Below are 25,414 nucleotides of genomic sequence, written 5' to 3' on the forward strand. Positions count from 1 at the left end.
CTCTCTCCTTCTCCTGTTTATTCCTCTCTCTCCTGTCTCTGTGTCACTCTTTGCTTCACGCCGTCAGTCTTCATCATCGCCTCCCCTTTGTTTGTTTCATCCTCTACGGTCATTTGCTGACTCACTCGGGCCTCTTGTCTCATTATTCTGATTTTATTCTTTTTCTGTGGTGTCTGTGCACTGGATGCGTTTAGAGCTGTAACCCAGTTTCCTTCTCACTGGGCAAATCATTTGCTTTTCTGGTTTGGGTTGCGCAACGTTAACACCACAGAGGCTTTGGGCTAAATGCCCCTAGCAGCCACCAGGGTCAGACACAAAGGAGGGATTGGGGTATGAATGCTAAAAATAAATACAAAATCTCTTGTGAAATGGTTAAAAAAAATAAGACTAAAGCTGTTACGAGCTCCTTTTGGCATTTTATTCCGCTCACAAGGGAGCAAATTGTTCCCATCTGACTAGGCATGTAATTCAGGAAAGCATATGAGCAGGATTTTCCTTTCACCGTCTTCTGGGACAAAATAACAGAGTTCTCTTTTTTTTTTATCTAAAAAGAACGAAAGAAACAGCCTGAAGACACAGGAAAAGCCAGCACTAAAAATACTGAGAACCCAAAACCTGCACTGCTAAAAGACTGTTCCTGATCAGCAGCCCTGAGAAACAACACAACTCGTTTACGGATTCATAGAACTGGGAAAGTGGGACTTTAAAAGACGTTGCACACGGAATATTTTACCTTTTTAATCCTATAAGGTTCTGCTTTATTTTATGCCATCTGGGGAGGTCCAGTAGCTAGCTAACCATAGCAGCTCATGACATCACTGCGCTACGGGATGAATCGCTCATCGATGTGCATCCCTGATCATGGGTTCTGTACCTCCATGTGGGGGTGACCCGGAGCGGCTCTTGAGGCCGAGGGCGGACCCGCCGCTTGCTGACCCTCCGGTTCGTCGGAGCAAAGGACGCTGTCCAACGAGTCCATGGAGGAGGCGGAGTTAACAGAAGCGCCGGACGCCGAGGTGGCGGAGGAGCGGGAGGAGTGAACGATTGAACGTGCCTAGAGAGAGAGAGAGAGGGAGAGAGAGAGAGAGAGGCGGATGAGATGCATGGAGGTTTTTATTCCTCAACCATGAAAATGAATCAACAGCAAATGAGAAAAAGACGGATCACCTCGTGCTCGCTGACCGTGCCGACGGACCCGGTGCGTCGGTGGTGCCGCTGAGACGAGCCGGGCCGCCGCATGGTGGCGGACGAATAGGAGGAGGCGGAGGTAAGGGAGTGTGAGGAGGTCTGACGAGCAGCTTCATCCATACTTAGAGACGCCTGGTAGGGGAGGGGGGGGGAGGGCGGAGGGTTAAGTGGCGTGACGGACACACTTCTGGGTCGCCACGGTTCTACGCAACTTTTTCGGTTTGAGAAATTGAACAATGTTACAGAAATAATATAAAATGGTCACAAAACCTCATCGACGAAACGAACCCACGCACCTTCTCCAGCTGGGCGGTGATGTCATCAAGACTGAAGTTGGAAGCCAGTGCGGTTCTCCCATGATGCTCTGCGGGAACTCTGATGGTGCCAGCCGGCGACGCCCTAGCGCTGCTGCTGCCGCTGCTCGCCCCGCTGCTGCCCCCGCCACCGCCAACGCTGTTACTGCCACCGCCAGCGCCGCCGCCGCCTCCTCCTGCTCCTGCTGCTGGCAGCTGCCGGCTACTACGCCCGGCTGGAGGCTTCTGACGGACCTGGAGCCGGAGAGAAGGACCCCGGTTAGAACCATCGCTCCACCAGGCGGTCATGCACGGGCGCGTGGGCGTACGCACCTTGGCGTCGGTCAGGCCCAGGCGAGCCATGCCGCCGGCGCTGTTGGGCTTGGCGTTGACGGTGCCGAGCTCCTGTTCGATGGAGCAGAGGTCTGCCATGAGAGCGTCCAGGTCCACGTTCTCGCCCTGATTCAGCGCCTCTGCAGACGTGGACACATTGACGCGTGAGAAGAGAGAGGACCACGACACGGCAGGAGGGGGGGGGGGAGAAACGCTTTTCAAAAGGTGTCTGACCGTTGATGTTGTAGATGGAGAACCTGTAGGAGAAGTTGGCCATGTTGGTGTCTTGCCTGAGGGGAGCTTTCCGCTGAGGCGGTTCCTCCGGGCGACTTTCATCCAGACTCTGAGCAGACACACAGGGTAATAAACTTTTAACCCGGACCCAGGGGGAAGTCCTGTGCGACGTGCAGATCAGCGCCGGACCTCGCTTACTTTGTGTACCTGCGTGAGTTTGTCCAACTCTCCCAGCCAGGCTCCAAACATCTTATCCAGGTCCTGGTCCTCCTTATCGCTATCCTCCTCTTCCTCCTCCTCTTCCCCCTTGACCTCCACCTCCTCGTCCGACAGCTGATCCATCTGAGGAGAAAGGAGAAGAACGACCAAAAGGTACCGTTGAGCTGGTCCCTCAGCTCCGCCTGGTGGTCAACAGTCTGCACTACACTTTTAATTGCAACCTTTTATAATGGTCGGGGAAACACCGTCAGTGGATCAGAATCATCATAAGAAGCCAAGAGAAAGACGGTCAAAAGGGTATAAAAAACAACAACAAAAAAAAGTCCAGATGATCGATCGGCTGCGCGTTTCAGGACTTCCTGAAGCCGTTTGAGAGCGTTGACCGCTGGGAGAGAAGCGGGAAATGACACGAGGGTCAAAGAGACCAGCTGTGCTCTGTAAGTCAGACCGGGTGCACGGCGAAAGCGCTCGACTTGAACGGAGGCCGAGACCCGTAAAAGAATGTGGAACCTCCCGATGTTTTACTGGGCTGAGACTTTTTTTTTTAGAAGCAAGAAGCAGAGAAGAGTCACCACGCGTTATCTGACAAATGTGACTCTTTAAGTTTGATGAATTGATTACAAACAGTTATTGAGGATCATCGGAGTAGTTGGAGGTTAATTTCTATGACTGCCGATCATTCGTTCTTCTTTTAGAAAGTTTTAAACTGAACCTTTTCTCCTGACAGTTTGTCTTTTTACATATTTTGCAAATTTCGCTGCCCAAACAACAAGAATAAAGAACATTTTATTTAACTATAACACACATGAAATATTACTTCCGTTTTACTTTGACAGAACGGTCGTAAAGAATGTGACCATAAACATGATTTATAAGAAAAGAATACAAAAACACGGCGAGGAAAATTCAGGGGAAAGGTTATTAGAGATTAAGCCTCTGTGTGTGTGTGTGTGTGTGTGTTTATGTAACTACACAAGTCAACACACTTTTGAAGAGCGTTGCTGTAATTGCGGCAATAACGAACCTTCACTGAGACACACACACACACACACACACACGAAAACAAATGGCGCCTTAAACTGGAATCCAAATCACAGACGCACGTCAGTTTTTTCACCGCATTCATGAAGATGAACGTCGTCGTCACCGTAACATTACGCCTGTCAAACCCATTCCGAACCTTCGCACATAAACAGACTTGTTGTTAGCGCATGTTTTCCAGCCTCGTGCTAAGCTAAGCTAACTCTCTGTGGTTGTAGCTTCGCATGTCACGTGCGGATAAGAGCGACGCCGCGTCTCACGTTACTCAACGGAACCCAATGAGCATTCGACGCGTTCTCTTGTGTCCCAGAATGAATTCATCTAAAATTCGCACAGAGCTCCCTTTATTCGCTCAAGATAAATCAAGAGATTCATCACGAGAGAGGCCGGTCGCTACGACGGGATCAATAATCTGATCAATCTCCACCAGGACCAGGACTCTCCACCCAGGAGACCCCGGCCTGCTATTCCTGGGTAGCCGCTTCGTCACCGACCTCCCGACCCCCCCCCGCCGACCTCCCCCAGGTCCCGCCCCTCTGCGGGGAGACCAGCCGACACACACGAGACGAGAGCGCAGAATAACACACACACACACACACACACGACAACACACCCACAAGCGGAGGAGCGACGCTACAATTAGATCCCTGTGGTTAGCTGGGCCTGTCATTTAGGCTGTGTGTGTGTGTGTGTGTGCGTCACAGCTGCGCTCTTGTACAACAATCTGCCGAAGGTTCGACGCCGGCCGACAAACAAACCTTTTGTGTGTGTGTGTGTGTTTTTTTTTCTCCCCTGAATGAAGAGACTCACTTCCTGCACTCGCTCCCCCGATGGAGCTTCGTCTCTGACGGAAACTGATCCCAAAAAACCAGAAACTTGTACGGAAATAAATGTGACATTTAATCACCGCGCATTCGTCTACGCAATAGAGCTTCAGAGCCGCATCGACATTTCCTTCTGACGAGTGATCGGATCGATGATCGGTGGAAGCAAGGATGCCTGCGCCACTTTCCTGAGGGCATTCTGGGAGTTGTAGGAGGCGGTCAACAAACGGAGCCCCGGTGTGACGCTCCACCCGAGAGGCCGGCGCTAACTGGAGACTTGCAAGCCAGCGCGTCCGCGGCGGCGTGTGCTTACTTTGCTGCTGTCGGTCACTCTGCGACCATGCAATCACACTCCCACCCGACATTCCTCCCTCTTCGTCTCCTCCTTCTCCGTCTATTACCGTTTTCTTCCGTCCCACTTTCTCTCCTTCCTCACTCGCCCGTCTCCTCTATTTCAATATGAGGGAGTGAGAAAATAAACACAAAACGCTGGTTTACCGCCTTCGGCGAGGACAGAGGAGAGAGGAAATTAGTAGTCAAGAGGAGACAAGTGGGCAGGAGAGGAAAAGAAAAGCGAACCGAAGAGACAATGTGAGAGGAAATGAGATGAAAAGGGGAGACAACATAGGACATAAAGTAGGAAACGGAGAGGAAGGGAAAGAGGATACAAGAGCAGAGGAGGTGAGAGGAGGTGAGAGGAGGTGACATGGAGCGGAGAGCAGACATGAGGAGAAAAGAGGAACCAAGAAGAAATCTAAGAAAGGAAAGAGGAGGCTCCTCCAACATCAGCTGCTTTAGTGCCTTTGAGCATCTCACTCCATCGGCACTGGGCAGATCCCAGTTTCCCACAGCCTCAACTGGTCCTCTGCCACAGCGGCAACACAAAAAGGCTCCAATGTTCCCTCCTTCAGCGTGGCCCGTTCCCACGGCTCTATATCAGGACATCACACACACGCACACGCACACACACACACACACACACACACACACACGCACACACACATTTTTAGGGTTGTTGGGCTTTTGTGAGGCGAAAGCTATAAATCAGATCCAGAGAAAAAAGAAGCAATGAGTGAATCCAGACCGCCAGTTGAGTGTGTGTGTGTGTGTGTGTGTCTAAAAGAGACACACACACACACACACCAGGGTCTGTAACAAGCCTCAGGATTCACACTGCGACATCCATTGTGTGTGTGTGTTTGTGTGTGAGGTCTAAAAGGCTGCCAAGTCAGAGAGGGATTGTCTCAAAAATGTCTCATGCTCTCTGCTCCCGTCTCCTACAGGAGACGTGTGAGACCCTCAGCTCCCGTCTCCTACAGGAGACGTGTGGACGTGAGACCCTCAGCTCCTCTCTCCTACAGGGAACGTGTGGACGTGAGACCCTCAGCTCTTCTCTCCTACACGAGACGTGTGGACGTGAGACCCTCAGCTCTTCTCTCCTACAGGAGACGTGTGGACGTGAGACCCTCAGCTCTTCTCTCCTACAGGAGATGTGTGGACGTGAGACCCTCAGCTCTTCTCTCCTACAGGAGACGTGTGGACGTGAGACCCTCAGCTCTTCTCTCCTACACGAGACGTGTGGACGTGAGACCCTCAGCTCTTCTCTCCTACAGGAGACGTGTGGACGTGAGACCCTCAGCTCTTCTCTCCTACAGGAGACGTGTGGACGTGAGACCCTCAGCTCTTCTCTCCTACAGGAGACGTGTGGACGTGAGACCCTCAGCTCTTCTCTCACTTGACTAGATCACGACTCTTTGCTGTCCTTGCGCCGAAATGGTGGAACGAGCTCTCTGAAGACATCAGGACCACAGAGAGCCTTCACATCTTCCGCCGCAAACTAAAGACACACCTCTTCAGACTCTACCTCGACTAAAGACTAACAAATGTAGCACTTAAATTGTACTTGTAACGTCACTCATCTATAGCAAATTGTAAATTGGCTTATTTGAGGAAATTGCACTTTCTTGTTTCTTGTTCTCCTGAGTTTGTACCCTTATGGTTGAATGCACTTATTGTACGTCGCTTTGGATAAAAGCGTCTGCTAAATGACATGTAATGCAATAGAATGTAATGTTCTCTCCTACAGGACACGTGTGGACGTGAGACCCTCAGCTCCGCCACTGTACTTTGTTCTTTAACGTTTATTCTGATATCTCACAAACAGGAAAATGTTCAACAAGCACATTTATGCCGGTTTCCTTTTTTTTTAACGCTTTTTAGTGCGTTTGTTGAAAATCCAAAAGTACTGCGAGCAAAATAGAATCCAGGCTGGACCCAAACACACCGATGTGGAGAACAGGAGCAGCAGCCGACCCAGATTATCAACACCCATGACCTACTTACTTAATACTAACACACCTCAAGGAGGGGGGGGTGTAACCATGATGAATGCTACATTGATGCCGTACATCATCATCATCATCATCATCACTGTTCTGATCAATAGATGTCGTGCTCGTCGTCAGGTGGAGGATGCAGCCTGCGGAATAATAGATCCTCCACCCTTTGCTCGGGTCTCCATAGACTGCAGCTTCGGTACAACGAACGGCCCCTGAGAGGCAGGTGGTCATCGGTCACTGGGAGCGGCGGCCAGAAAGTCCATTTCACAATTCACCGGACGACGCCGTGAACAAGCGTATTGTGCAGATTTTCCATCACTTTTCATTCCAACACAGCAACACTGAACGGAATGTGCTCAAACATTTAAAAAAAGTCTCAAGCTTTGACTTGTTCCTCTTGCTCAGGCTCAACTACGTCACTCCTTCATCCTGCTGAAAAGGGTGTACTTTGTAAATGACCTAAAACAAAAGAAGCGTGTTTATTCGTTTACTTGAAACCGTTGTCATGGTAATACACGGGCGATGTCGCAACCGAAAATGAACGTTTTGTATCGTACAGGCCGCACAGACGGGGGGGGGAGAGAGGAGCAACAATGGTATCACTTCCCACGAGGGATTACATCATTTCCCGCCTCGTATCGACATCTGCCTCCGACTCTCAATGCGAGGAAGGGAGATGGATGCAGAGATTTGGGGGAGGGGGTCACATATTACTCTGCTCTCCTACAAAGTCCTGTAGGTCACACAACTATACGCCGTCACTGCTTTATTCACGTTAAATCTCAAACAAAGAGGGGCGGAGCCTCAACGAGCGGTTATTACGGTCGGTTCTTGTCCTTTGTTTGTTTTTTCTGCAAACACGTGTGAGCGCCTGTGATGTGGTGCAAACGAAGCCCCATTGTGTGTATCTGAGGCAGCAGATCCCTCGGGTACCCGGCTGCCGCTGTGTGACGTGAAACTGAGACACACACACACATACACACACACACACACACACACACACACACACACGCACGCGCTCCAGATTTAGGCAACAAATGAGCTCTATTTTTGGACCAAAAGAAACAAAACAAGCGCCGGCGGGAAGTTGATTGTCCTGCAGCTGAATGGAGTCAACGTGGACGTGTTAAAGTTGGACATCGGGCGGCGGAGTTACTCTCTCTGCCAATTTGCTACGGCGATTCGCTCATTTCTAACATTCAAAATGATCAACTTCAGTGGCGTGAACATGACTGAACGGAGAACGCTAACGTGGCTCATGAGCTTCATTGCAGCGCGCACGTTATGTTTAGTCTGCTGTTGAGAAACTAATTTCCTCACACACACATGTTTATTTGCTAAAGGTATTAGCGACCCAACTGACAAGCTCGCTAGCCGTCGCCAATCGTACGGAGAGCTTTTGAAAGGCGCTGGCTCGTTCCTGGTTTCAAAAGAGAATTAGCAGTTAGCCCGCCAGCTACGGCCGGTTCACCGAGTAGCTCGTCCAGCGTCACCGAGCTTCAGGCACCAGTGTTGTGTTTTGGTGGCGTGGCCACCGACGCACCTGCACATTGACCTGTGGGTTCCTTTCACCTCCACATGTGCTACCAAACCGGCTCCTCCTTCCAACCAGTGCGAGAGAACGAAGCACACGAACCCGCAACCACACACTGTGTGTGTGTGTGTGTGTGTGTTCATATGCACGCACACACATCACTTTGATATGGGCATCAGCTCAAGCAGTGCAGCTGTGTGTGTGCAGCTAAACACGAGTGAATGATAACAGGGCGGCACCCTCTCACACACACACACACACACACACACACACACACACACACACACACACACACACACACACACACACACACACACACACACACGATAATGTCATATTGCATAAATACTGTATGTAAACAGACACACACACGCCATTAGCACACTCCTACTACACACTTGTTGCTAAGGGAAGGCCTCTGTTACTACTGAAACAGATAATTAAGGCATTAGGGCGGGATTACTTTGATTGACACGTCTCAACGTCACTCTGTGGCATATTTAGTTAAATTGAGAAAAAAAAAAAAAAGCATTGTAATTTCTTATTTCTACCACGTGGCAAACGTGGTTCTAACAACATTTGACGGTAAGATGTTCTTGGTTTGAAGGAGACGGCAAAGAAAAAAGTCCAACGTCCAAAGGGTATCATGTCACTTTCCACTATTTAAAGACCCAACCCAGAATCCAGAAAACAGTCTGCGCTGGCCACACGTTTATATTTCTGGCTGTGGGTAAACGTTGGAGCCTCTTTGCCACGGAGACAGTTCAGTTTTCCACGTATCTCAACGGGGGGGAAGAAACTGGAGCCAAAAGAACTCAGAAGCCCAGAACGTCTCTGAAGCCACGGCGACAACATTTACTTTGGAAACTTTGGGAAAAAAAGGAGCACGTTGCGTTTTGGGCACGCGCCTGTTACACGTTATGTCAGAACCAGATGTCGGCGAACGGCTCTTCCAGACCCCAAAGCCCGGCGTCAGAAACATCCCCAGCAGAGGACTGGAAGTCCTGGGAGTATCGACCCAGTACACTTGGAAAAACATTTGGAAAAACAATTACACTATTCTGCCAAAAGTATGCAAACACTTAAATACTCTACATGGATGTTGAACAAAAATCGATTCCCTCTAGAACGATTCGGTCTCGATTCAAAGTTAATAATCGGAATTAAAAAAAAAGGTTAGTCTCTGCTCGCGCTCGAAGGAGTTTTCTACGCGCTCGCTGTTTTTCTTTCTGACAGTAAGGGGGCGGAGCCAGTCACCATGGTCTCTACACCTGATTGGTTACAAACCGCGTCTTTGGATTGGCTTTCAATTGGCATTGAAACTTTGAAAGATATTCACAGATTTGGACTTTTTTCCGGTATTTTACAAACACGGGCCGGTCTGAGACTAAGAGCAGCTTTTTCTTCATTTAAAAGAAAAATGAATCTGTTTAATATGTTTTTTTTACATCGGCTACTTCCATGTTGTGTTGAAATGCAAGCTGCGTTGATTCTTGCATTGTTGCAAACTCAGATTTGAGAAAATTTAGAAAATCGAGATGCATCGATAATCGTTTTATCAGTTTAGAATCGATAATTGTTTTAGAATCGAATCGCTGACCTCTGAATCGGAATCCAATCGTGAGGTGCCAGGAGATTCCCACCCCTATCTATGAGCATTGAGATGTGAAACCATGAAGTTGTCGTGGTGCCGTTTACCTTTGGTCTTGCTGCTCCGGTCTTCACTCCCCCTGCAGAGACAGAGAGACACCGACCGGATTGTTATTCATCATGCACAAAAAATGATGGCTGAACACGTGTTCTTCTTTAGGGAGGACGCTCCATCTTCACACACAGAAGGTGGTGTCTCCATCACGCTGAGCGGGCTGCATGTGTGTCGCCTAAAAATAACTGACGGGCAACAATACATGTATATTGTTTTATTATTTTATGTATATTATTTCCGATTTGGGAATTCATGAATTCCGACGTCCAATTCCTCATCAAAGCAGCCGCGCGGGGACGCTGAAGATGTCCTCAGAAGATGCATTTGTGTGTATTTATACACCGGACGAAAGGCGTCCCGTCTTCTTCACAGACGCTGGATCGGCTGCTGTTCCACAAAAAGTGACAAAACAAAACGAGCTGAGCCGTTTGTCCTCGCCGCGTGCGGCGACGCGGCGACTTCACCCCATTTCTGGAATTTAGAAGAAAAAAAAAAAAAGAAGAGATGTGTCATCGGAGATGGTTTCTCTTCCCTGCCGACACATCGCTTCTCAGGAAAGTGGTTAGAAGAATTATCCGTGTCACAACAGCTCGTGGTCGACCATCTGCCCTCGGGAGGGGGGGGGGGGGGGGGTCACGGTGAAGGCGTGATGTTTCACTGAAGCCCTCGTAGCAGCTTTAAATACCCTTCAACTCGAGGGGCTGCGTGTCTTATTGCTTATTGCATCGTCTTCTCCTGATGAACACCTCCTCTGTGCAGGTCTTGTGGTGCCAAAGCTCCGGTTCTCCTTCCAGGCCGATTCACGACCCCTCTGTTGACCAACAAGAGGCTTACAAAATAAAAAGGGGGAATTACAGAACGACATGGCGTGCCGGAACAGAGGCTTTGCAATCTGAGATTTAAAACAATAGCTTTACCTCTTCAACATTCGGGAACGCAGAGTCAAGGGGTTATAAGGGAGTAGAACATCAGTAACACGAGGGAACATCTAATCTAATCGTTGGGACATTGGTGACGCGTCGCCCCATCGGATCCCCCAAAGCATCGCGTCTCTTCGTAGCGCCGCCTCGTTTGCATAGTTCAGCGCGGCTATGAAACGCTCGATCATGTGAATGCGTCACTGAGACCCGACGGCGGCGAACAACGCCGGTATTGTCGGGTTGATCGGGGTCGTAGCCAGAGGTTATGTCAAGAGACGATGTGTACACAAAAAAATAAAAATAAAAACAGCATAGAGTCGCCATTGTAAGTGAAGGCCGACAGAAAGTTTTGTTTAAATTCTTATTGCACTGAAAGTGACTGTTGCTTTTTCACAGGTATCGATACGTAGCGGCGGCCATCACGACGCAGGCAAAAACATATATATACATACATATATACGCAATATTGTAACTAAAAAGGAGGAAACTATACAGCTCTCTTGTTCTGCGTCTTTGAACTGAAACTGGGTGTGCGTGGAGTGAAGGCGTGAACTCGCTGTGGACTGCTGGTGCCCGTACTGGGAACCACTGAGCACCACATAACTGGGAAATATGACTTCATCTCAGCCTGGAGGGTATGGACTCTGAGTGTGTGTGTGCGCTTGTATTGTTACTGTTGTGAGGACCAAATGATAATATTTAACGGTCACTTCGAGGACATTTCTCCAATGTGACGACACGTTGGCCTCATTGGATCGTTTAAAGGCTAAAAAAGGTAAAAGACGCCGGCTCCTCTGCGCTAGTGGAGGCTCGCGTATTGCGCCTAGCGTTTCCCGCTAAGCTGCACAATCCTCGTCTCTCTTTTCTGTTGAACTTAAAGCACATTTTCTGCACATTTAAAACTCGATCAATTATCTAGGCTGCGAGGACCTGGCTAGCTAGCCAGCTTGCTAATTCCACCGTGCTTTCTCGCTACGGTTACAGAACAACAACAATCTCCGTTTACATGCAGGCGTGTGCTACCGGTTAGCATTAGCGCTAGCTCGGACTCAAAGGGGAGCGGTTCTGCTTCGCCGTAACTCTCCTCCTCGGTCGGGAAGTCAGGACACACGCGGTGTCCCCCGTGCTCTTCTTTATCAGGTTTAAAGATTTTTTATTTTTCATTTTTTTTATTGTCAGTTACACACGCTCTTTGTATTGAAATTCTTGTGCTTGCCTTTTCTGGAAAGCCGACCAATTTTAAAATAAAAATACAATATTTACCTAAATGTAGATGAAATAAAAATGAGGTAAGGATAAGGCAGAAATGAGGTAAGGGGAAAAGTGCAAAACTGAGCAGGTTGTAAAAGAAAAAAAACTTAAATGAAATGTGTGCAATATAAATCAACAGTACAGTAACAGTAAGTGAAATCCTAACAAGCTAAAGTGCAGAGCGGTTGTGGATTATGTTATAGAGTCCTCTCAGCGGTTGGAGTTTAGTCTGGTGGTCCTGCATTTGGCACGTCTGTACCTCCTGCCTGAGGGCAGAAGCGAGAGTTCAAATACGTAAATAGATGAATACCAACGCACATTGGTGAAAGAAGATGTTCGTTAACAGGGAATCAAACCCTCTTTTCTACAGGAGAAAATGACCTGCTAGTCTGCCTGGTAACCAGCTAACACACACACACACACACACACACACACACACACACACACACCCTCCTCGGCAGACATCTAGTTTATCTAAATGGGGCACGAGCTGCTGTGAGGTTCAGTGTTGCGGCTGTAAATCAAAGTCTTTTGATTATTACTGGAGATCTGCTACTAGATGGCAAATATTTACATGACGTTTCAGTTCCACGTTTTGTAATTGCCGATTGTGAAACATCCCTGAAAGAGCAGCTTTTCCAGTAAATCGGCGTTCCTCTGCATCCGATTGGACACAGGGGAATTATTCTGACTAGAATAAAAGATGCAAGAGACCAGTTTAATGTCGACAGCAGCTGAGGACAAAAAGAGCGTTTCTCTAAAAGAAAACTCAAGACTCCTGCAGGGACAACACCTCGTGGTTTCAGAAGGGGCGGCGGGCGAGGACGTTTCCTCACATTTACCATTTGGACACACGAGCGATGACTAGATGGACGCACACACACACGCACACACTTAACATTGCTGCAGTGGAGTCGGTCGCACTGCAGAACTGCCAGGAAGACTCCCGGCGTTCTGATTCAAACACACACACACACACACACACACAAGGTCACTGAGCTCCACATTTCAGGATTCAGAATTTTTCCTTAAGGGCTAAACGGTGACGCACGGATTAAACGCAGCGCGCGGGACGGGGGGGCGGGGGGGGGGAGTACGAGTTTCCACCTCGGTGTCCTCGGTTGAAATGGGCCCTGCCAGAAACAACATCTGCAGCAGGAACCAACGAGGGAGCAACAGCTAAAGAGGAGAAGGTGAGAAGGTCCGCGTTCATAAAGCAACAACACCCCCCCCCCCCTCCAGTACGAAAAAAAGACCCTGAGGACCTGCTGACACGCACATCGCATAACCACGGGGAGGGAGTCTGACTCAGCGAAGGAGAACCGTCGGACCCGCTCCTGTTCTGGCCTGCCCTCGGCTAAGGAGGCCCAGCGTGAAGCATCAGGTCTGCTCCACAACACGTGGAGGGCTCCTCGCGGGCCGGTTCAATGCACATTCCGGGTCATCAGCGCCAATACACTCGTCGTCGTGCGCCGAAAAGCACCTCCGTGTTAACAAAGTTGAAGATTTTGGGGGCGGACACCTAAACAGCAATCGCTGAAGCGGGACGGCTCGTCCTGCCTTCGCTTTCCAGCCACACATTTTTTCCAGAACCGGCGAGCCCTTCTCCCCCCCCCGGAACCACATGACCCATCTTCAGCATCAGCACACGCTACTGTACCACCATCAAATACAAAATGCACACAGGCACACTCACACACACACACACAAGCAGGCCTCTCGCTCTCAGTCGGAGCGATGGAAAAACAGAAAAGGCGGAGCGCATCGCCTGCCCTCACACGCACAACTTGTTGTGTAAACTGTTACTTCAGGCCGACAAGCACACTGTATTTTGCCCTCTGTCGCTCTCACACACACACTTTATAACGACATCCCGTCCTTCAACCATCAACGACACACGCTGCCGTGAGCAGAACGCCGGTCCTGATCCCCCGGCTGCACAGCCAGCGCCTCCGAGATGTCAAGAAATAAAACGCCAGGGGGAAAAAAAAAGAAAGAAAGGAAAACACAGAAGAAAATTAAATGAGATAAAAAAAAAATTCCCAAGAAGGAGGGTGGTGCAGTGAGCGGCCAGAATGTCTCTCTTTAATCCCAGACAGATGTGCAGCCAGACACAAACTACGAGGCGGAGACGAAGAGAACCCGAACAAAAACACCCCCCCCCCATGCAAAGAGTGTGAAACAAAGCTGGAGCCACCGTGCTGTTGTGTTCGGAGGCTGTGGTCTCTCTGTAGTTTCATTTCTAAACGGTCTGTGTCTGCAGAGAATAAGACCGGGTCGTCCATCATTACAGCTGAATGTGCACACGTCATTTTGGGGCCTCACACCAAAGAGCTACTCAATATTTCTGAGCTGACCAGATTTGGCAATGAAACAATCAGTTGTCCCACAATTCTTTTTTTAAATTTTTTTCAAACGATGCCCCCACCACTCTTAGACCAACATCTGCTTCTAAAAACTGGATGGCTGACCTCTGACCCCCGAGGGACGTTTCCTATTTTCTTTCAAATGTAATGTGAAGAGAGGAGCCTCTCTCATCGAATCACACAGCAGCAAGGAGGAGGAGGAAGAGGAAGAAGATGGAGTACGGTTACCTCATCTGGACCCTCCGTCAACACAGTGTGTGTGTGTGAGGGAGTAACACACACACACACACACACACACACACAGCTGACTCATTGCGTTCAGCTGCGAGTCGCCGGTTTCAACAACAAACAGCAGAAAAAAAAACGTTCATTGTTACGAGTAAGTGCGCACACTCGGCCTTAAATGACATTTGAGGAGATGCAGCTCAATTGACTCCTCCCCTTTATCCCCTGGTCAAAATGAACCAGGGGATAAAAGGGAATGAATGAAAATGAAACATTAAAAACGACGTTGCCACGACAATTTGCACTCCTCTTCCCGCTTGTATGTGAAACCCATGTGGACCGCTTCGGGACACATTTAAATCGATGCAAACTTGTAAATTGTATGTGAAAGCGGCTCCGGCGTAGAGACTCTATCGGCATCGGGAGACGTCCCAAACAAATGGGAGCGCTGCGTCCACCATCAACAAGGCGGGATGTGTTTTGATTTTTAGCTCGGCGGACCTAATAACTGGTGACTGAGTGCATTGTTCCATGGACGGACATGAGCACACAGACGCCCCGGCTCCAGCCTCCACGCCGTTTAATGTGCGAGTGCCTCTGCAGATTCAGCGCTGACACAGCAAAACGCACCGCAAACCACTACAGGGGAGTGCTGCAGGACACCGAACACCACGACCCGGTGTCGGGTTCACGTTCGGCCGCTAGTTCGGAATGAGGTAACGGGCGAATGGGGTAACGGGCGAATGGGGTAACGGACGAATGGGGTAACGGGCGAATGGGGTAACGGGCGAATGGGGTAACGGGCGAATGGGGTAACGGGCGAATGGGGTAACGGGCGAATGGGGTAACGGGCGAATGGGGTAACGGACGAATGGGGGAACGGACAAATGGGGTAACGGGCGAATGGGGTAACGGGCGAATGGGGTAACGGGCGAATGGGGTAACGGGCGAATGAGGTGACGGACGAATGAGGTGACGGGCGAATGAGGTGACGGACGAATGGGGTAACGGGCGAATGGGGTAACGGGCGAATGGGGTAACGGGCGAATGGGGTAACGGGCGAATGAGGTGACGGGCGAATGAGGTGACGGGCGAATGAGGTGACGGGCGAATGAGGTGACAGGCGAATGGGGTAACGGACGAATGGGGTAACGGGCGAATGGGGTAACGGGCGAATGGGGTAACGGGCGAATGGGGTAACGGGCGAATGAGGTGACGGCCGAATGAGGTGACGGGCGAATGAGGTGACGGGCGAATGAGGTGACGGGCGAATGGGGTAACGGACGAATGGGGTAACGGACGAATGGGGTAACGGGCGAATGGGGTAACGGGCGAATGGGGTAACGGGCGAATGAGGTAACGGACAAAGGGGGTAACGGACAAAGGGGGTAACGGACAAATGGGGTAACGGACAAACGGGGTAATGGACAAACGGGGTAATGGACAAACGGGGTAACGGACAAACGGGGTAACGGACAAACGGGGTAACGGACGGATGAGGTAACGGACGAATGGGGTAAAGGACGAATGGGGTAAAGTACGAATGGGGTAACGGACGGATGGGGTAACGGACGAATGGGGTAACGGACGAATGAGGTAACGGACAAATGAGGTAATGGACGCGAGAATACCGTTTACTTTACATGCTACCGTTGAAATGAATCTGGGTTTGAGCTTTCGTGATTGGGTCTAAAATAATTGTGTAAGTGAACATTGGCGACTGGAGAAGATCATTCCCCGAGTTAGCGTGAACATCCAAATTAAAACCGTTACCGGCATCAAAATGTCCGCTTGTTGCAAGTTTGTCCAATCAATCGATTTCAACAGCAGGGTGGAGATGGTTTCAGTGCAACGGGTGTTTCAGTTTGACTGGTGGCCGTGCTGACTGGTGGCCGTGCTGACTGGTGACCGTGCTGACTGGTGGCCGTGCTGACTGGTGACCGTGCTGACTGGTGACCGTGCTGACTGGTGGCCGTGCTGACTGGTGACCGTGCTGACTGGTGGCCGTGCTGACTGGTGACCTGCAGCCGCATATTTACCAACAACAGCTGAGTCACTGAGAGCTTCTCAGGCGACTGAAACGAGCGGTTGATTTCATCGACAGATGTGAGAAAGAAGAACGTTTCTCCATACAGAGTTACACAAATATTGCCACTTGAAACCTTTGCTCCTTAAATGTCTTGGAGTCAAACACATTTAAAAACATGACAAGAAATCTCGTCACTCAGAAGTAATAAGTCAGATTAGCCGGCTCGGAGCGGCGAGCGGCAGAAAACGCGGCCAGCGTCTCCGGCCATTTTGAAAGTGAATCCCTCTGACGTATTGAACATAAACTCCAGTGACTTGTTCCTCGCGTTACCATCGGTATCGGATAGCGTTCCCGCACTCCGCCGCGGTTCGCTTGCAGAGCGGCGTGAGGACACTCGTGTAGGGAAAAGGGTCTATTTCCTTGATATGAAGCCTGTCTGTTGGTCTGTCTGTCTCAGCCCGGGGACCAGGGGGAATTTCCTGAGAGAAGGACGGATGACTTTTCCATACACGAAGAAGAAGAAGCAAACAACTTCAGATGGTGACCCGACGTGGCCCCTCGCTCGAATATCCCCGCGCAGATGGAAGCGGCACATCCAGCCTGACGTTTACAAGACGGGCGCGGAGCCGCCAGTGGAAGCACACGGGACAACACGTGGGGCCCGGAAGGGCCCATGTTCCATTTCCCACAGCAGCCATGCAGCCAAACGCGGTTTGAAGATATTTACTGTGTCTTTTACTTCATGGTGCCGGAGGAGAAACATATGGACCTAAAAAAAAGACATATGGACCTAAAGAATTGGACCTAAAGAATTAAAAATGACCCCAGAAAACTACCAATAATTCCTCTTCCCTCGTCTGTTTTAATGATTATCAAAAGGAATTTCCTTAAAACCAGACGATCCAAAAGGCAGTTATGGGATTTTTCTTCTTCAGTTGTGACTTGATTCTGTTTGTCTCTTTGACCAAGAGTGGACACGAGGTCAATTCGAAGTCCTTGAACCACAACCTGAATCATTATCTAGTAAATATTATGGTATTACGGGTATTGGATGGCTACATTTACTATGTTTGAGTGTGTTTGTGCTTGAAAAATGACAAAACATCTGCGTTCCCAATAAGGAACGCTTGTGTTTTCAGTAGTTTGTGCCGTTGCTCGCTCCCCCACACGCGAGCACGAAGGACTGGAGGAGCGGCGCCGTGCGCCGGGATCAATCAGCTGGAGGGAAAAAGCAACTCATAAACATCGTCTTTGTTCGCCAACTTGAATCGTCCGTCCCGTTCCAAAGTCTCCATTTGACGTTTTATCGGCTCGAGTATCGTTTCATTTCCTGTTTGTCCCGAACAGATGTGACCAGATGTCCCCACACGACCTAACAAAACTAATCAAAGCGTCCTGATGGGCAATGATGATGTCACACTGCTTGACAGGGGGACGGGTCACTGGCACCACGGGATGAGCTCTGCCTAACCGCCTCCGATGGGACGCCTTCAGTTGAAGTAGGGCACTCAGGATTTTTATACTCCAGTTCACCCTGGGCCCTACAGGGAGATGCTGCCCCCCCCCTCCCCCTCCCTCCCCAACAGCCCCCTCCACTCTGCCGCACGCACCACCGGACGATTACCCCCTACGACTCTTGACGGGTCACGTACAACAGCACCGGGACGGAGTCAAACGAGGTGCGGTGGGTTGGACCCCTCTCCAAGGAAAAGGGCAAAGGTGCTTCCCAACATCCTTTAGACCCCAAAACCCCCAAAAGCTTTTGGCTGAGAAAGATGTAATGGATGAGAAAGCTGCAGAATAAAGAATATTTATGTTTTGTTTTGTTTTTAAAAGAGGAAAAGGACTCCTGGTCTCCTATTTCATCAACTATGGATCAAAATGTCTTCAATTAGATTAATTTGGGATTTAAGGCCGTAACAAGTCTTAAACAGACATATTTCTTAATTACACCCCCCCGGGCCGACCCACTGAGGCGCATGAATCCGCGTCGGGGGGAAACCGACCCGGAATTATCGACTTCCGCCTCGCAGCGCTCCTTCCCTGCTTTCCGGCTGTGAGAGGGAGCGTCTCACGTTCACCACGTCCCGCGGCCGTGGAAATGTTCATGTATTGGAAATCTCTCGATCGGGTGGGGTTCTTCTTTAAATCACAATAACATGCGCTGGTATTGGTGAAGTACAAACAGATATCCAGTATTATAAACCTGCTACGAATCTATAAATACCCTTCATTGGAGCAGATTTTCATGCGTTGTCCCGCGCAAGCAAAAGCCCGTAGGCCACGTCACCGCCGGGAACATAGGAGGAGAAAACCCAAAATAAACCCATCCAGATGACATATCAGCCCTGAGGGCCTCGTCCTCAGCCTACCGACACCTGCAGCCACCGCCGTCTTTGACCTCGACTCCCTCGCCGCTCACCCACTCACCGAGCGCCGCCACAACACCCCCACCAATAACCCTGCTGGAATTGATGTTTTATCCCATTTTGAGACGGGGGCTGAGACAGCGTTGGCCGGAGGACGAGAGGGTGAGACGGGTTGACCCGCGCGAGGACAGACAGATGGCAGGCCTGCATGTATTTTAAAAACGGGACATGGGGGCAAACCCAGAGAGGCTGTAATTGAAGTGGGTAAAAACACACACACACACACACACACACGTGCGCGCGCATTTATATCTCATACAGTCAAATGTGGCAGCTGGGAGTGGGGGAGTGAGGGTGTGGGAGGGTGAGGGTGTGTGTGGGGGGGGGGTGAGTAACGCTACATATGCATGCCACGCCTTGCTTGTGTCAAGCTCAGCACGCCCGGCCTCCGGGCCGCAGGAACCAAAGCCCAGAGAGAGGCGCTGTCAGCCGGCTGCAGCCCCCCCCCCGACCCGCGCATCCATCCAGGGGGCCGGGAGCCAGTGCCCTGCAGGGCCCTGCGGCGTTAAAAACAGCGGGGGAGGGGGGGGGGGGGGGGGAGGGAGGGGTACACACACACACACACGCACACACACACACACATGCACATGCACGTACAACGAATAACGAACAAACGTACGTGTGCTTGAACTGCATGGAGCAGGTTGATGAAAGACGCCCCCCCCCCATCCTCCTTTCTCTGCATACATATGCACACATCCACCGGATTCATCGGCGTTTTTTTCACTCCGCCACCAGCGGATGTTAATTAAGAGAATTGCGCTTTCCGTTAAAATCGTCACACAATAAAAACGTAAAATATGCCGCGGTTCTATCCGCCAGTTGTCGAGGATGGTTTCTGTTGGTGAATAATGGTGAAAGGCGGCGGGTGACGGGGGCTGCAGGCTCAACGTGTCGGCACGGGGATGCGTTGAATCGGGCTACTTACCGTGCGGATGAGGGAGGAGGGGGGGGGGGGGGGGGGGTGCGCAGCCAGCAGCCGGGAGAGAGGCGCCTCGTGCCCGCTAGGAAACCCCGCGGTGTGACGGTCGAGCCTTCGACGGGGTTTTCTGCCGGTTTAGTTCCCGGTTTTCACCGACTCCCCCTTTCCCAGATATCCCAGATTTTCCCCCCCTGCTGCCACACTGAATCCCAACGCCGCTGACACCCGCGTCGAGCTGGAGGGAAGCAGCATGGAGCAACTTCCGGCAGGGACTTTCACAATAAAACCCCTCAATAACAAACGTAATAAATCAAAAATAACTACATGTTTTGGCGTTGTCCAGATACACGTCTTATTAATTATGCACAAGCTAAAATGATAACATTGAAAAAATCATCATTAGATTATAGTATTACTTTGTTCTCTCTCCTAGTATAAAGTATTGTTACACTCGGATTGTCATTAATATCCTTAAGTGATTTATTTTTTACAGATGATTGAAAAGCCTCGTTGAGCCAGGGGACATTACTGTAATTCCAAACTTGTTGATCCCTTAAACCAGTGGTTCTCAAATGGGGGTACGCGTACCTCGTGGGGTACGTGAAAGCACTCGTGAATTTGAAATAAACATCCATTCAAAAATCCTTTTAGATTTTAGGGGGTACGAAAAAAGGGGGCAGCAAGAAATATTTTTTACTAAAAAAAGTTTGAGAACCACCCTTGAGCAATAAAAAATCTTACTTTCGACCCTTTACGCATAGAGGTTAGACCCAGGTCATGCAATGATAACGGTCTTTATTCACTTTTCCATTCTAATTGTAATGCTGTGCCAAAATCATGTTATTTAGTATCAAAGGAAATTTAGAAATATGTCATATATATAAGTATTTTTTAAACATTCTTTTTATTTGCTCTGCTTTATCATCCGGTTAATTATTTCACAATCATCTGAATTAACCCTTTGCATAAATCATCCAAACCCTTATTGATTAACACGGTTTCTGGGAATAATACAATTCTATTGCACAGCAAGAAGGCCCAGACAACCGGAGGTGTCGGTTTCAAGGTCGTGCGTATCTTATTTTGAAGGCAAGATCCTCTCTGTTCCGGTACAGTTTGACATGATGCATGCTGTATTGGCTGTATACCGGATCCCGAAAAACTCAGCGGGAGCGCGGATCCATGCCCTGCGCGTTCCCGGTGCCTCGCTTCCTGTCCGGCCCAACCCAGAAACCAGCCTCAACCAATCGGTCCTGATGAGGTCATTCTACTCTGCTCTGTTATAGTCATTCACTCTCATCAATATATGACAAGAATATATATTACAAAAAATATATATTACAAAACGCATTGTCATATTTTCTTGATACATTGAAATATATATATATATTTATTATATATATATATATATATACATTGAAATATATATATATATATTTCAGATATATATATATATATATACATACATTGAAATATATATATATTTCAATGTATCAAGAATATATGTATATATATATACTTGTTTTATAGTGATCGTTATCACTCTCCGTTCAAACACACACCGCACACACGCGCCACACACACACACACACACACACACACACACACACACACACACATACACCATTGGCAGTTTGTTCAGCTTCAAGCTGCTTCTTAAACTGAAGTGTGACCTCTAGTGTTCTGACACCGTGTGTGTAGACGGCAGCGAGGCGGCTACAAACAAACGGCCCTCCAACAGCGACACGCTTGCATTTTAAGATTTCTAAGAAACTCCAGGATCGTGAGATAAAGTCAATCTGGAATATAAAATACAAATCTAATAATAATAACTTTATTGAGACGTCTCACACTGACCCGTGAGCTTGTTTTAACGTGCAGGTGTTATTTTCATGTGTTCATTATTCTGCACAGTGGCTCTGAAACATCCATGTGTGTATTACAACTATTTGTATTTCATCTGTATTTTATCTAAGATGAAATGACCTTTGGCCTCACAGAAACCACCCAGAGTAGATTCAGCTGCATTCTCATTTGTATTAAAGCACATTCTAACCAAATGTTGAACAAACTGTAGCACAGTTATGAAAATGGATGGATGAATTGATTGTAAGATATTGTATGATAAGTATGGGGAAAGCTGCAATAAGCTGTAATAACATGTGCCAACCAGCTAAATGTCATATTATGACATTCTATTGCAGCAGAACGGCGGGACTGTAAAGTGCTTTTGCACAACACAGAACCCTGTGTTGTGCAAAAAGAGAAACCTTCATCCTTTAGCGGTTATACGGAACTCAGACGCTGCAGCTGCAGAGCACAGAGTAACACCTTACTTGTGTGTGTGTGTGTGTGTGTGTGTGTGTGTGTGTGTGTGATGAGTAGGAAGGAAGGAAACAGTCATTGCCACCAAAACCTCATGGATTTTGACCTTTTCATTGTAGATTCACATGAAAATAACCCAACATATAAACCTCAGAACGGAACATCTGTTTTGGAATATTTAAGCAAAGCGGTCTCGATTTCGAGTGAGCGAGGCGGATTGAACCGCAATATATTCGTCATTCAATTACACAACATTTAGGGGGGAGAATATCAAGAGGAACACATCTCCCACCTCTGCAGTTCATCATGGCTGCCGCCAGTTCTAATCTGTCTTTCTGTGTCGGTTGTTAGTGAAAACGAATCAACTTTCATCCAACAGTTGGATAATAATTCAACGTGGACGGTATTTCACAAGGCTGTGAAACAAGACCTCCCAAAGAGCCAGTTAGGTCATCACCCCTTTTATAGTCCTTACGTGCGTATGTTCAATTAGGGCCATAAAGACCTGCTTCATGCTGATTGCATGTGTGTGTGTGTGTGTGATTTTACAGGAAGTGAGAAGGTATTACTTTCTGATTCATCATCACCTGTTGAACCTGACTGAATCAAACTGGAGCCGTACTCAGTGAAAACGACGGTTTAAACTAAACAGACAGATTTTCTTTTATCAAAGTCAAGCATCACGTGACACGTGAAGACACGCATAAAAAGAAACAACAACTGTTGTGCGTTTTCTTTGCAACGGGTGGAATGTAAACTGCGTGAACACTGATGATGAAATGAGTAAAGATAATATGGCCGACATCTTTACCTTTATATGTGGACCTCATGGATGTAAACTCCATCTGCTCCCGACCCCCCACACCACACACACACACACACACACACACACACACATCACAGCTTCGTTGAGCTCCACATGGACCACACATGCAGCAGCTGGCCACTAGAGGGCAGCTGCTGCCCACACTGGACTTTAGGCACAAATTTAAAGGGCCAGAACTTTTTTGTGTGTTTGGTTCCGGCCTTTTCTCATGAGAGAGTGACATCTGTCGGGATCAATTCACGGGTCATTCATTGTCTTTGCCAGCAGGTAGTGACTCACTCAGCCAATCAGATCCGTCCATTCAGGTCTGCGCTTGTTCCGGTGGTGGGGCATGAGGGGCGGGATGAGGGTTTTTATTGGTCTACAGCCTGTCAATCATCTGGAATGGCACTTTAGGGGTAAACATGAGAAGGAGCATAGCGATTGAATGTTGAATGAAATTCTCAGTGAGTGTTTATTTAATCTGATATTGAAATGATTATTATATGTACGCTGTCTTAGTGTGGCATTATGTAGAGCTACTTATACATTCAATTATATACTATATGCAGTGATAAGTGATATTTTCTTTCTAGTATTATTCTTCTGTAAAACCTTTGAAAAAAATGGACGGGTGTACTGAAAATGTATTTAATTATGTTACAGCAATATATAAGTAATTTTCCATATATATATATATATATATATAAATGCATATATATTAAAATATATATATATATGCATATATATATATATATGCATATATATATATATATATATATTTTTTTTTTGTTTATCAAAACTACAACCGTGGGAAAGAATTGGTTCATTTATTAATTAATTTAATAGGGAACTGGTTTAAATGGACTATTTCATTCGGTATAATGCTGTATATACTTTTGGACATTGTGAAACAATGAGAGCAGCAGAAATACGCCACTGTTTCCCGACGACTAAAGTGTTGACTGTAACTTCGGTAAGAATGGGGTTTAACCCCGCTGAGTGTTTCCAGGCAACACACAGATGTGATGTCAGCACGACACAGAATGTGACCGTGTCAGCACTTTCACTCCGTCACAACACAGAGACCAGAACGGGCGGCTTTCGGCCGGCTTCACCTTAATCTTGCACATCAGGTGCGTTTTCTATGAAAGAAATGCAAATGCAAGAACAAAAAAATATGTTCTAATATTCCACAGAAGAATAAATTGTGACTAACTAAAAGAAACTGTTGCTCATGATCAGATGGAAACATTTGATCCCACACTCTTTTTTTAAAGGGGTTCGAAGGCTTATGATCAATAAATGACAGAATCGCAGGTTATCTTTTACTGTCATCTCTAATTCCTGTATTTAAGGCGTTATTTCATGAATTAAGGGACATCATCAGCGTCAGTGGCTGGCTGAAAAGTTCAATATGGCATCATCTTTTCTTAACATAAATGTGCCACTGCATCACATTGTTTTCACTGAAAGGGCCACATGGAGGGTCCTTCGTCTCCTTGACTCCTTTTAAAGATCTCCTCTTCTCCTTTTGAAGATGGATGCAAATGTATGCTGTTTGACCGGAAGAAACCTCATCACCTCCAGTCCTCCCAAGACCTGCAGTGCCGATGGCTCGGAGCTGGAGTTCGTCAGCTCCTACAAACACCTCGGCTTCTGGTTGGACTCATCGCTCTCATTTAACACACACATCAAAATCCTTCTGGCTAAAGTCAAAGCCAGACTGGGCCTCCTCCACGCACTCTGCCAAATTCACCCTTGTGAAAATGAACACGCTTCCTCTATTTGACTAAGGCGATGTCATTTATAAAATGGCATCAAAGACCACCCTCAGAAAGGTGGACACACTCCACCACTTTACAGATTGGCCCTCCCTTCGCACCAGGCGGCTACAACACTGGCTGCTCGTGGCCTACAAAGCCCTTTTTGGGAATGACCCCCTCCCGACCTCTCAAATCTTCCGACAGCAATCGGCATTTAAGATCCAGTGACTTCATTCGGGCTCATCATTCCAAAAGTGCGTACCGTGTTTGCTCATAACTCCTTTAAACTCACCGCTGCAAATGATTGGATTGGATGATCGCCCTCACCTCTCCCAACATGTTCCAACGTACGCTGCAACGAGCCACAGTCGCCTGCTGTACTCGCTGATCTTCCATTACAAAGAACTTCCAGTAATCTGCCTTATTTGTACTTGTGGTTATTAATTAAACTATGTTGTTTTTAGCTATGTGTTTTTATGTGTTTGTCATACTGCATTGTATCTGTGCTGTTTGTGTCACTTGGCCAGGTCATCATTGCAAATGAGTGGTTCTTAATTGATTTTAAAATAAAGGTCAAATAAATAAAATTAAAATCCTCTCTCCATTTGAGAAAATGTGGCTGAGACTTAAACGGTTGAGCAGAATCGCTGATTTTAGTTCTGCTCT

At 48.1% G+C, this 25,414-nt stretch overlaps 1 protein-coding gene across 8 annotated transcripts in view; it reads right to left on the reverse strand.

The window, feature by feature from the left end:
• LOC120834324 (ras-associated and pleckstrin homology domains-containing protein 1-like) overlaps positions 1-20,109 on the reverse strand; it is a 35,301-nt gene extending 15,192 nt beyond the window's left edge. For 2 of the 8 annotated variants that reach the window (XM_078090568.1, XM_078090565.1), the window contains exons 1-8: positions 19,859-20,109; positions 9,704-9,735; positions 2,256-2,390; positions 2,049-2,157; positions 1,815-1,954; positions 1,485-1,736; positions 1,168-1,320; positions 875-1,054 (exon numbers count right to left, since the gene is read on the reverse strand). In XM_078090568.1, the coding sequence (XP_077946694.1) occupies positions 875-1,054; positions 1,168-1,320; positions 1,485-1,736; positions 1,815-1,954; positions 2,049-2,157; positions 2,256-2,390 (969 nt within the window). In that variant the 5' untranslated portion in view covers positions 9,704-9,735; positions 19,859-20,109. Of the gene's footprint in view, positions 1-874; positions 1,055-1,167; positions 1,321-1,484; positions 1,737-1,814; positions 1,955-2,048; positions 2,158-2,246; positions 2,391-2,488; positions 2,803-4,445; positions 4,559-9,703; positions 9,736-19,858 lie in introns of those variants that run through there. The other 6 variants (XM_078090567.1, XM_078090561.1, XM_078090566.1 and 3 more) reach the window with 5 other exon arrangements.
• Between the last annotated feature and the right edge of the window lie 5,305 nt (positions 20,110-25,414).

Source organism: Gasterosteus aculeatus, chromosome 16 (assembly GCF_964276395.1).
Source record: "Gasterosteus aculeatus chromosome 16, fGasAcu3.hap1.1, whole genome shotgun sequence".
Taxonomy (NCBI): Eukaryota; Metazoa; Chordata; class Actinopteri; order Perciformes; family Gasterosteidae; genus Gasterosteus; species Gasterosteus aculeatus.